Source organism: Salminus brasiliensis, chromosome 8, assembly GCF_030463535.1.
Source record: "Salminus brasiliensis chromosome 8, fSalBra1.hap2, whole genome shotgun sequence".
NCBI lineage: Eukaryota > Metazoa > Chordata > Actinopteri > Characiformes > Bryconidae > Salminus > Salminus brasiliensis.
The window spans coordinates 26,650,818-26,664,326 of NC_132885.1; the positions used below are offsets into that span (position 1 = coordinate 26,650,818).

At 40.5% G+C, this 13,509-nt stretch overlaps 2 protein-coding genes across 3 annotated transcripts in view; one reads left to right on the plus strand and one right to left on the minus strand.

Moving 5' to 3' along the window:
- Positions 1-5,678, plus strand: part of itgbl1 (integrin, beta-like 1) — a 78,450-nt gene extending 72,772 nt beyond the window's left edge. Inside the window, exons 10-11 of the mRNA XM_072686316.1 lie at positions 2,129-2,242; positions 4,928-5,678. Of these exons, the coding sequence (XP_072542417.1) occupies positions 2,129-2,242; positions 4,928-5,016 (203 nt within the window). The 3' untranslated portion in view covers positions 5,017-5,678. The remainder of the gene's footprint in view (positions 1-2,128; positions 2,243-4,927) is intronic.
- A 275-nt stretch (positions 5,679-5,953) lies between these two features.
- fgf14 (fibroblast growth factor 14) overlaps positions 5,954-13,509 on the minus strand; it is a 208,493-nt gene continuing 200,937 nt past the window's right edge. For both annotated transcript variants that reach the window (XM_072686318.1, XM_072686317.1), the window contains exons 4-5: positions 12,413-12,611; positions 5,954-9,278 (exon numbers count right to left, since the gene is read on the minus strand). In XM_072686318.1, coding sequence (XP_072542419.1) covers positions 9,133-9,278; positions 12,413-12,611 — 345 coding nt within the window. In that variant the 3' untranslated portion in view covers positions 5,954-9,132. The remainder of the gene's footprint in view (positions 9,279-12,412; positions 12,612-13,509) is intronic.

Here is a 13,509-nt window from a genome sequence, read left to right on the forward strand (position 1 = left end):
AGCATCCCTGTAGCCACTCTTTAAAATCTATGACCAAATTACTGTGGCATTCATAGAATACAGCTGTATTCATAAAATGAAATATCCCAATATTTACCACTGATAAGCTTTAACCTCTGTCTTTGGTTTTCATTGGTTAATCTGAAAAAAAAAACTGCCCATTTGTTTAGACTCACTTGGTTTCTTTTTGATCATTTATTTATTATTGTACATCATATTGTCATTAACCCATTTACTAGTCCAGAACTCTTATTGCTTTTAAGAGTGGCACTATTTCACAGCTCTTATTGCTCTTACAAGTCTCACTAGTCTAGAACTCTTATTGCTCTTACGAGTCTCACTAGTCCAGAACTCGTATTGCTCTTACAAGTCTCACTAGTCTAGAACTCTTATTGCTCTTACGAGTCTCACTAGTCCAGAACTCTTATTGCTCTTACGAGTCTCACTAGTCCAGAACTCTTATTGCTCTTACAAGTCTCTCTAGTCCAGAACTCTTATTGCTCTTATGAGTCTGACTAGTCCGGAACTCTTGTTGCTCTTACGTGTCTCACTAGTCCAGAACTCTTATTGCTCTTACGAGTCTCACTAGTGCAGAACTCTTATTGCTCTTACGAGTCTCACTAGTGCAGAGCTCTTATTGCTCTTGCGAGTCTCACTAGTCCAGCACTCGTATTGCTGTCACAAGTCTCACTAGTTCAGAACTCGTATTGCTCTTACAAGTCTCACTAGTCCAGAACTCTTATTGCTCTTACGAGTCTCACTAATCTAGAACTCATTGCTCTTACAAATCTCAGTAGTCCAGAACTCATTGCTCTTATGAGTCTTACTAGTCCAGAACTCGTATTGCTCTTACAAGTCACACTAGTCTAGAACTCATTGCTCTTACGAGTCTCACTAGTCCAGACCTCTTATTGCTCTTATGAGTCTGACTAGTCCGGAACTCTTGTTGCTCTTACGTGTCTCACTAGTGCAGAACTCTTATTGCTCTTACGTGTCTCACTAGTGCAGAACTCTTATTGCTCTTACGTGTCTCACTAGTCCAGAAATTTTATTGCTCTTACGTGTCTCACTAGTCCAGAAATCTTATTGCTCTTACGTGTCTCACTAGTGCAGAACTCTTATTGCTCTTACGTGTCTCACTAGTGCAGAACTCTTATTGCTCTTACGTGTCTCACTAGTCCAGAAATCTTATTGCTCTTATGAGTCTCACTAGTGCAGAACTCTTATTGCTCTTATGAGTCTCACTAGTCCGGAACTCTTGTTGCTCTTACGTGTCTCACTAGTGCAGAACTCTTATTGTTCTTACCTGTCTCACTAGTCCAGAACTCTTATTGCTCTTACGTGTCTCACTAGTCCAGAAATCTTATTGCTCTTACGTGTCTCACTAGTGCGGAACTCTTATTGCTCTTATGAGTCTCACTAGTGCAGAACTCTTATTGCTCTTATGAGTCTCACTAGTCCGGAACTCTTGTTGCTCTTACGTGTCTCACTAGTGCAGAACTCTTATTGTTCTTACCTGTCTCACTAGTGCAGAACTCTTATTGCTCTTACGTGTCTCACTAGTGCAGAACTCTTATTGCTCTTACAAGTCTCACTAGTCCAGAACTCTTATTGCTCTTACGAGTCTCACTAGTGCAGAACTCTTATTGCTCTTGCGTGTCTCACTAGTGCAGAACTCTTATTGCTCTTACAAGTCTCACTAGTCCAGATCTCTTATTGCTCTTACGAGTCTCACTAGTGCAGAACTCTTATTGCTCTTACGTGTCTCACTAGTGCAGAACTCTTATTGCTCTTACAAGTCTCACTAGTCCAGAACTTATTGCTCTTACGAGTCTCACTAGTGCAGAACTCTTATTGCTCTTACGTGTCTCACTAGTCCAGAACTCTTATTGCTCTTACGTGTCTCACTAGTGCAGAAATCTTATTGCTCTTACGAGTCTCACTAGTGCAGAAATCTTATTGCTCTTACGAGTCTCACTAGCGCAGAACTCTTATTGCTCTTACAAGTCTCACCAGTCCCAAACTCTTATTGCTCTTACGAGTCTCACTGTTCCAGAACTGTAATGAACAGAGCTGTTATAGGCAAGTGGTTGTGTCAGAGTCTCAAAACCTATTCATATGCTTTCAGGCTCTTGTCACTGCGGGAGGTGCATCTGTTCACCGCTGGAGTGGTACATTTCAGGTGAATTCTGCGAATGTGACGACAGGGAGTGTGACCAGCATGATGGCTTGATCTGTACAGGTAGAGTTCATATACACCTTTTAACACCTCCACAAACCTCCTTAATCTGGTGCACACACACACACTCCCTCTGCGTTCTCCCAGCTCAACTGCTGCCTGTTCTTTCTGAAGGGTCCTGGGTTTCTTTGATGTGACTTCAATTTGATTGGTGGATTAGATAGCTGAGTGCCAAGCTTATACTGAGCTGTCCAATCAGTAAAAACCCTGCTGCTTCATTCTCTTCCTCTAATATCCTTGGCCGAGGTTCAAAAGGCAAGGAGCTCCACGGAGAGTGAAGATATCCTCTGTAAGCCTCCTGGGGAGATGTCTGACCAGTGCTAACAGAAAACAGTACTGATAATTACTGTTGGTTTTAGGACCTGAGGACGTTTGGACGTCTGCTTTAAGATTTTATATTTATTGGTTTCTTGCCTTGAGTGTCGGTTGCAGTGTCATTCAACCAATTATTTTATTCCTCCCACACAAACAAAAATGATTCGTTCAAAACAAGGAGTGAGCAAAGTTGACAAAAGGGAATTTGTAAATATCTGTAAAATGTCAGTGATTAGCATATTAGTGATTAGGGCATATGTCATAATTACCATATGCATAAGGAGTATTAAAACCATCTTCTTATGCTGCAAAGGGAATGCTGTCTTTTTAGACACAAAAATGCAAATACAAACGAGCAAACACTGTTTGGCCCCTTCCAGGGCAACAGTAAAGCACTCGACCTTTATGAGTATAACGAGGCAAAAATGTGTCTGCCAGGTTACGAATACTAATTTTGTATTCGCACATTTAATGGCTTCTTCAGCAAGTGATTCTCATTACACCTAAATTGATGAGTGATGTGGAAAATGCAATGTATTAGGAATGCCTGGTGCTCAATTTCATGGGCCACAGATTATAATTCCAACTGTTTGAGTGGCGATACGACACAGAGCTCCAGACATCTTCACCAAGGTACAAACCTGCCCCCCGCCCAACATTACCAGCTTCATCCACACCCTGTTTTTAGCATTATATGCAAAAAAGATTGCTGCTCCAGGGAGATAGCAGTGAGCATGCTTTGCCCCCTTCCATGTTTACTGCTGTCCTTCACCAGAGCTGTGTTCATATTTACGTAGATCTAAAACATCTCAGCAGAGATAACAGTGGGTCATATGTGCAACCCAACGTCATCAGTGTGCCCAGGCTAGTCGAACAGTGGGGTGGAGGTAGACTTAGCAGCATAACAGCTTGTAGCAGTGCAGGTGAGGGGTGGCATAGTAATTATCCACAGCAGCCCCTAGCTGCAGGGAGCCAGCCATCCAGCGGCGGCAAGCCCCGCCTAAAGAGAACCAGCCAGAAGTGGTCTGGCCTGCGAAGAGCCCTCTGCTTTCTTCAGGTACAGAATCAGTCTCTTCCAAATGTCTATTCTGAGAAACATTCAGAAGGACAATCAGGTCAGATATATATGATTAGAAATGCATATTTTTTCTCCTTATTGATTTCCTATTTGATTTGATTGGTTTTCCACAGTGCTCTTCATTCTCACGTTTGGACAGAGGTTTCAGTTTGCAAGTATAAGCAATAAACACCTTAAGTCAAGTCCAAAGTCTTGAAATGTAAGCTCTAAATGGTTTAGTAGCTGCAGGTAAAAACGCTGATGAAAAACAGTATCTGCATAAATTCTTTCATATATTTGAAAAAAAAAAAAAAAAAAAAAAAAAAAAAAAAATATATATATATATATATATATATATATATATATATATATATATATATATATATATATTATAGTTCTCATTAGATATATTTTATTAACAAGTTTATGATTTTATGTTGAGGGTTAGTGAACCTAATATTTTTGTCTCAAAAGCATTCTTAAAACCCCTGGCATGGCCTGTGTATATTGTCTCTAGGACAATGGAACAGCTTTAGTTGGGTGTTTTTATTAGTTTGGTGTTTTTATCCTTATGATAAAAGTCGCAACCCAGTTACCTAACTAAGCTAACAAAGAGCATGTGGAACCCAGGGGTCCTGGTTGCCTGAGCTACAGCATGAGAAGATTGTTTATAGCGTCATTATAGCAAGTGAACAGTCTCTAGTTCGTGTTTGAAGACAAGGGCCAAACTGTGATAGCTAGATGACTGGGTCAGAGTATTTCCAAAACATCAGGTCTTGTGGGGAGTTCCCAGTTTGCAGTAAAAAGTGGGCTATGGAAGGATAACCAACAACAGGGTCATGGACACCCAAGACCTGAGACTGATGCGATCTATGTAGGCCCCAACTTGCAACTAGCTAACATCGTAGTGCCAGATACTACAACATCTTTAGAGGTTCTGTGGAAAATGGATCTTCATGGCTCAGAGCTGTTTTAGTGGCTCGAGGGAGACCTACACAACACTGAATGACTAGCCCAAACTCATAAAATTTCCCAGTCACTGTTATGGAACTCCAATCCTGCATCTCTTCAGACTAAATACTGTTAGTAAAGCCTCAAACACACACTATAAAGTCCTTCTCTGTTGTCTCTGTCTAATAGATGTTCCCATATCAACCTTTTTTTAAACTGAGTAAGCTCTAAGTAGTGGAAGTTTTCTTTTTGTTAAACACTAATGGAGAATTGCCTCAGCAGAAGCTAGCTCCGATGAGAAGAAGCTTGTAGAAGGTTAAAGCCTCTGTGGCTCTTTCAATCCCAGCTTCTCTTCTCATTTTCAGGGAACGGCGCATGCAACTGCGGAACCTGTGAGTGCTGGGACGGCTGGACAGGAAATGCCTGTGAAATTTGGGTAGGAGAGGAATACTAGCATGAACAGACACTTTCTTGAGACTTTTTTTTTTTTTTTAATTGAGAAGGGCTGCTGCAACAGTTCATGGGCCTGTGAATGTTACGACAGAAAAGAAGCACTCCCAACCTGGAATATATTTCTGCCTTTCACTTATATAACAGAATTCATTGTACCGGTTACAAATTCTCTTTATTAAAACAAGGTTTTCTTCTTTTTGTATGCAAGTAAACAATTGTGGGAGCAGGAGACACGTTGCTTTTGTAGACACAATATCTTGTAATCCTTTATATGTTTTCTAATACAACTATATGTATGAAGTGTTTAGAGGAATGCTTACATAGTTTCCAGAGCGACACACAAGGAGATGCAGGTAAATGGGCAGGATCCAAACAATGTTGACAAATGAGAATGGTTTAGTATTGAGTTATTGTATGTCAGATTATGATCCAAGTGTGATAGTTGACCCTGTTGTAATTCTGATGAACTGTTTAGCCTTCCTAAACCGAAAGCTTTTATTCCCTTTTGAGAAGAGTTTGAATGTCCGGCGTGAGTCAAGGATTTGACTTGAAATCATGGAAAACCAGTCACCATAATATATAACTATATATAAGATTCTGTTCAAATGAGATGAGATGGAGAGGGCCATTTGTGCAAATGTATAATGCTTGGCAATAAATCTTGTGACATACATTGGCAATTTGATTTATCCATATCCATTGGGTGGTGTTTGAGTGTGTCATAGTTGAAAAAAAATGTATGTGGAAATGTCCATCCTTGGATCTTCATACAGAATATCATAAAAACAAACAAACAAAAAAGTAGGTAATGAAGTTCTACTTTGGCCAACCCATGCAGTTCAGTATTAGCCAAAAGTTCAGATCATCAAAACGATGGGGTGCAGTAATATACTGCACATAGTATTGCATTAAGTTTCTTACTGACGTTACAGTACACCTTTATATAAATATTTTATTCAATATGTTGTATCTGTGTATACAACCAACACAAACTGTACAGTGCAGACAAACTCTTTGCATATATGTATGTAAAATTAGCAGTACATACCAACATTTCTTGATACACATAGCCTACAACATGCAGTTCTTAAATGCCATCCTCTTCCCATGCAACAGACGAAACAGTGGTCAAATTAAAGATTATGAGGACTCTGCAATGAAACATAAGTACCAGAAAGAACAAACAAACAAACATATCAAAACGAAACAACTGATTGTTCGGTGATAGCTCCTGTTGACAAATAAAGACGATATCACGCACGACCTGCATGGAACATAAACTCAAACATTTGCACGAGAAAACATTCAAATAAAAACCAAAAAAACAAAAACAAAACAGACAGAAAGACAAACAGATGTATACATTTACTCACCAGTCATTTACAAAAATAAATTCAACCTTCATAGTAACCAGTCAACTGGTTTGCAGGGCAAGTTAGCCCAGCATGTAGAGTTCATTGGAGAGAATGATTAGTGTGTCATGTAGAAGTGGGACACCAGCCCTCAACTGGATTCGAAATGGTTTAAGCTCCTTTTTCGTGTAATAGTACTGCATGTCATTCTAGCATTAAAGTAGCTTTATACAGACAAATATGTAAGACTAACTAATGTGCTTTAACACGTCCTAATAAGAAACTAGCTCATAATCCCGATAAATTCCAGAAAATAGAAAGTCTTCAAATGAAGCCTCGAATATATTTGCAGTTTAGCAGCCCAGCTTCAGCCTACAGAATAACATTCTAGATCTTGTTCATTAAAACTATGAAAATCATCAAAGCAAGACAGGTTTCATATCAATTCTGATGATAGAGTCGGATAATCCTTGATAATTTGCTAAAAGCAGAGAGTAGATGATGACTCAGAACCGAAAGTGCAATGATTCCAATCCAAAAAATTATGAGAGAACCTTACATTATCATGCCCATTCAATGCTGACCTAAACAGACTAATGGTGTATCCATTATACTGTCCTCATACTTTGGTCCTTAAGGAAAAACATGCAGGTGATTAATTTATAGGTACCCTTATTTTTGTGTTATTTTAATATTTTTTTTAAAAGAACAATTGACTCTCATGACTGCAGTCACAACCGTCCAGGATTTACAAAAAAAGGCAGAATTAGTTGTGTTTGATGAGTGAATGATTTAGTCACAGTGAGCCAAAAAAAAAAAAAAAAACAAAAAAAAAAACTGGACAGCATGGGCGAGTTTTTTAAGTGCTGCCCACTGCACGTAACTGGAATCTGTGGTTCTGAATTCTTGGACATATAGAGGAACTTTGGTAAAATTCAGGATCAACCTCTGCGGACAAGAATGTGGACTGAGAATTTAGACTGTCTTGTATGTAAGCTACTGTGTGTGTGTGTGTGTGTTTTCTCTGGGGAGGGCATGAGGCACCTTTAACCCAGCACAGACTGGGTACATGTTTTTGCATGCTGGGTTAGAGGTCATCACAGGCACACAATAGGCCAATATGAGCAGTACTGGACTCTGCATGCTGAGCTAGGAAAAAAGTCTCCTTATTTAACTGTAATATCTAGTCATTATTAAAAATCTATTTTTTAAAGCTTTTTTTTGTTATTTATTTATTTTTTTTGTATACAGTGAAAACATTTGTCATATATAAGCCATCTCTCGCTTTGCATCGCACTGCAAGAACAGAACACAATACTAACCTTGCCCATGCTTTTTGCTGAACGGAAAGAGGATGCAGCCGATAGGAATGGCACCTACTTAAAACCCAGCCACTGTAACGCGCTGCCTCCGAGTAGACTTTAGTAGATGTTTCTCGCAGTGGCTGCTGCTGGTGCCGCCCGTTCAGCGGGTCACCAGACTGTAGCTCATAGTTCAATGGAGACGGCGCGCGAGGGACCTGAGGCCTACAAGGCCTATAGATGTTCCTAGAGCCTGCGCTCTAAACTAAAGAGTAAAGAAAAATAGAACTCGGATTCCTCTCGTACTTTGGAGGGGTCTGGAGGCGCGCGCTCGCTTGCTCGCTCGGAAAATATTCAATATCGATATGTATACGCCGCGCATCGGACGTCTCCGTGGGCAGACTACGCGAGGGCACAGCAAACGCTGGTGGAAATCACAAGCCAGCTTGGCCAGCCTTCGCCGCATCTCTTTCTGGGCACTAAAGTAAGAAAGAGGGAGAAAAGGTACGGCGGCACTGTGCCTGAGACAGCGGCCACTTCTGCTTTCCACAGTCTTTGTGGTGACAGCGTTTGGCCCACCAGTCCTCCTGAATGATTCCCTGCAAAACAAGCCACCACTGGCATCTCAGTCCTACACACGTATGTAGATATATATGAGGGTGAGTGTGTGTGTGTGTGTGGGGATGCACCGACAGGACCGTGGATTAAACTCAAAATGCATGTTAAAGTAGTAGTAAAAGGAAAAGAAAAAAAGCACACACAGCCCCTGTAGAACTCGAGAAAGAGGAGGAATGAGAGAAAAAGAGAGTGAAAGCAAGAGAGAAAGAAAGCTAGATTGAGCAGGAGACACGGGAACAGACCCTATAAAAAACGACAGTCCTGTTTTTTTTTTTTCTAGCAGTTTCTTAAGTCAGTCTGTAGCGGATTATTTCCCCAGAGCATAGCTGGTGTTCACTGTGTATAGAAAATAGATCTGAAATAGACACAGCCATTACAGGGCTCCAAAACAAACAACCAAAAAAGAAAACAACAACAAAAAAAAAAACAACAAGAGAGAGAGACGTCGTCACACGATGCACCTGCGGCCACTGTGCCACTCTTTCAGTCTTTCATGGATTGTCACAGTCACAGGAGGAAAACAAAAAAAGGTGGGTGTTATTGTGTTTTGGGAAGCGGGATCAAAAAAGGCATTCCGTATCCGTTAGGGCATTCCATGGTGTGGATTGATCTGCTTCATCCAGTCGGATCCTCCTCAGCGCTACTCTTGGCCACAGCTTCCACGATCGATCTGCCAAGTGGAGGGAGAGAGTCAGAGGAGAGGAGTGGAAGAGAAGGAGCAGGAGGAGGAGAAGGAGGAGGAGGAGGAGAGGGGCTCGTCTGGACCAGATTCCACAGACGGGACAGGGAGAGTCTTGCTCTCTCTCCGGGGACAGGGGGGTCTGAAGTGGTCACTCCACGGCTGGGCTATGTGCTGGGCTTGCTGGCGGGCTTGCTGACCGGTTTGCCTCCGTTCATCACGGCTGGCTCACTTGTGCTTTTACTCGGAGGCACGGCAGCCTTGGGCACTGTCTCCCCCACGTCGTGCAACGATGGCTCTCTGTACATCGCGACTGCAGGAGCAGAGCAGAGGGAAAAAAGGGGAACAGAGGCTTATCTCATATTATCTCATGAAAGGTGATAATTCTAAGGTTTATACTACAGGACATATCAGATTTGTTTGTAATGGATGTGATTTTTCTGGATTGGAGCCTGATAATCTTTTAACCTTTCGACTGATGCTTGGTCGTCAAGTGCTCAATTGTTATGTGGTAGGTAATATAGAAACCAGATCATATACACGCAGTGTTCAGACATTTATCATGATTCCCCATGAACCACAGAAGTACAATCTTCAAGTATGTGTCTATTACTAGGTGTATGTGTAAACACACACAGTCCTCTCATGTACTATTATTCAACCTATAGCAATAGCACAGCCTCCACACTACAGGGTTAGTTTCAACACAATGTCACAACTACGCCAATAAGAGAAGTCAATGTAAAGATATATAGACAACATACAGAATTTATATTGTATATCTATATCTATAAATATGTTCTATATTATCTATAATAGAACATATTTACAGTGTATTACATTAGTACATTAGTGTTTACAGTATTATTCTTGTATTATTATGTTCTTCCATTTCGTAGTGTTAAATAAACGAGCCTAGCATATTATTTCGAGGCACATTTTTTATGCATTTAGTCAGAGAGAAAAAACCTTGTCTGGTTCAAACAAAGTAGAACTGTATTTATTTAATTATGCATGTATGAATTTAGATACAGCCCCTCAGTCAGTTAGAATTAGCCAAGTTAGAATTAGCCGAGTTTAAAAACCAAAAAAATCAATCAATCGATTAATGGATCTAATCCAACAAATAATCATTAGTTGGAAACAAAATAGTTCAAAGGACCTTCCCCTCACATGCAGCTTATTTATTTCCAAAAGAAATAATATTTCCATTAATACATTTTAAGTTTCAGCCATGACTGCCTAATATAACTATAACTTACAGTAAAGCACATCATATGAAAGTAAAAGCAAGGAGTCTACTACAGCTAACACCAGCCAATCACATCCCTTACAAATTACAATACAGTAAAACAATTCCAGTGCTCAAGTGAACAGAATAATTATACAGAATGCTACACATCTCTGAGCCCAGGTGAAATAATGAGCCTGTAAATAACCAAAGCCCTGCATAATGCCTCCTGTCACCACGTCCAAACTTGAAACTCTGCTTGGGCTAGAAGATAGCGTTCATTAGGCCAGCTCTGACAGAGCCTGTGTGAGTTTGTCAAAGTTCAGGCAGGCTGTCAGAGAGGCTGCGGCTTATGCTAAGTTTCTGTAAAGAAGGGAGGCCTGTTCTTCAGGGACACATTTGGCTGCTTATATAACCGAAACCCGGTTTCACCATGCACCAAAAGCCCCTGTTCTACGCTAGGCTGCTGCAGAGATCCTCTCTCTTTGAGATTGCAGGCCCCACCGAAGGCCTTTCTGCAATTGTGGCCATATAATGAACACAAATCAGCGAGGTAGAGATAGCGGCCTGCGAGGTGGCCGTCTGTAGAGCAGCAATAAAGTGTGGGCATTTCTCACACACAGACAGGTCTGTCCTTTCGGCTCCCTCACAAACCAGGGCTGTAAATTATAAAAGCCACCCATCATTACAAATTACACATCAAACAGGAGATAAAGATCCACATGGCAGCCTGAGCTTGAGGAATGATGAGAAAGACAGGACATCCATATTGATGCCTTTTGTGGACTAAGAGTGGATGGCATTTTTCCTGTTTGCTTGATAAATACTGTTAGCTATTTAGTCCTTGGCTGATATATGATAATATTAGCGCACTTTTTCAGATGAAAAGGTGCATGGATGACTTTCTAGGTGAAAATATAGCTGACAGCTTTCTCACTGTAATTTTCTCCAACACAAATCACAGTCAGGCATTTAGATTTATGTTGACCAGGTCAGTCACTTATGATTAAGTAATCTACAGATGACAATTTCATATCCAAACAATACAAATAGAACAGAAAATATAAAAATGTAATCGTTAAAAACAAGAAACCATATTTGCAAAATATGTAGTGGCTGTATCCTACAAGCTCTGGTGCTGCATTCACTTAATCTATTTTAATTTTTTTTATATTTAAAGGTGCCCTAGAATGTAAAATGGTATTTACCTTGGCCTAGTTGGAAAATGAGCCTCTGGGACATGGAATTGACAAAGCATAAACCTCAAACGGTGTAAACCTTTTACGGCTAAAGGTAAAGGCAATTTTGAGAGAATGTGAAAATGCTGAAAGGCTACAATAGTAAAGGTACGCCAACTGCCATTGCAGGTATCTGTTTGGGGAAGCTGGAGGACTGTGTAGTGGTATTCTTCATATTCTAGGGCAAAATAGCTGGGCTGTAAACAGGCTTTTGGCCCAATCAAAGTCACATGCCCACTTTTTTTACACCAAAGAACAGCATTCTGTGGCACCTTTAAGAAAAAGAGGCATTGTTAAAATGTTCAAATATGCATCTTAAATATTTTCTGCTTGGCTTGGCCGGTCAGAGAAGTTTGAAAGATGTGACTCCCAGTGTGTTTCACAATATATAAGTTTCTTAAACAGACATTTAGGATTTTTTTGACCATGTCATCCTCCTCTCATTGTCCTTCTTGTTTACTTAATGTTAATGCTGCCCTCAGACACTAAGCAGTGTAAACTACATAACTATATAACACAAACACTGTTTGATCTGTATTTAAACGGTATATGCTGTAAACTGTATATACTGTAACATGACTGATAACCTACTGACTACATAAGAAACTAAGATTTTGACATATGTTAAGAACACTCTTATGAACTTCATAGTGTTTATCTTAAGATAAACTTAAAGTAAAACTTTACTGAATCCTGCTATTGTTTCTTACTGTAAAAGAGACCAATAAGTGAAACACTGTATTGTCATCATGCATATTTCCAATCAATCCCTATTGTATTTTAAATATATGCTATTGTATATGTATGTATGTATGTATATATCCTCATCTGCAGAAACCATCTGCATTGTTTAAAGAACATTAAGTAAAAGTATCGCCTCCTGTGAGCTAATGCACCTCATTAGGATTCCGCAGTGTATGAGTGAACTGGAAGCAAACCCTCCCCTGTGTTCAGCACAGGACCCAGAGCAGCCATTACCTTCTAATGGCTTGGGCAGGAAGTGAGCAGCTGGTTTGGTTTTCTTCACACGGTTGCCCTTCATGGCCTGGCCCTCTTTATTGAGGCCCAGAAACCAGGCTCTCCCAGACTCCTGCTGTCTGTACAACATGGACGAGTAGATCACATAGTAGTTCTCAAATACAGACTCTTTGAACTTGCATTCCGCCGTAAAGAGTTCCTGTGTGAGGGAAGAAGAGGCAGAGGACAGAGGACATCATTAGGATTCACCTGTTAAAACATTGTTTCAACATATATTGTATAATGGGTAACTGTGCTTCAGGTGCTTCACAATGGCTTTTATCATTATGTTAAGGGGTATGCTCCATAACAACTGACAGTGCAGATACTTCACTGGCTTCCTGTAGCTGCTTCCCACATCAGATTCAAAACCCTGACCCCGGCCTACAAAGCCCAGAATGGATCAGCCCCTCCGTACTTGATGGCAATGGTCAAAAGCCTGTCAGTACCAAGAGCCCTTCGAGCTTCCAGTACAGCTCGGCTTGACCTGCCATCCCTTAAAATCCATGGAAGACAAGTGTCCAGGCTGTTTTCTGTCCTGCACCGAAGTGGTGGAACGAACTTCCCCTGGGTGTCCGAACAGCAGAGTCTCTCGCTGCCTTCAAACGCAGACATAAGACCCACCTCTTCCAAGAATACTTGGGCGAAGAGTAGAGTACTATGGTCTCCACATTGACTTGTGTTTTGTAGTATCTAAACTTAGAGGTATCTTTGAATTTTAAGTCTATTCAAAATAGCTGAGGTTATTCTTGAGTAAACAGTGAAGCACTTTTGTAAGTCGCTCTGGATAAGAGCATCTGCTAAAGGCCTCAAATATAAATGTAAATTATTAATTTACATATCAAACAAATGCAATTTATAAATTGAGTATCAATCCAGACTTGTTGATTAATAATAGTTTCATTAATCAATGCTTTCATATGAAATGTGAACGTGACCTGAGCCAATATTTTAGAAACCTTGCCCCGTCCAGACTGAACCTGACTTGTGAAAAGCCAGTCAATATTTCAAGCTAACACACATGCAGAAGACAACAATTAGGCTGAAACGTGATTGAG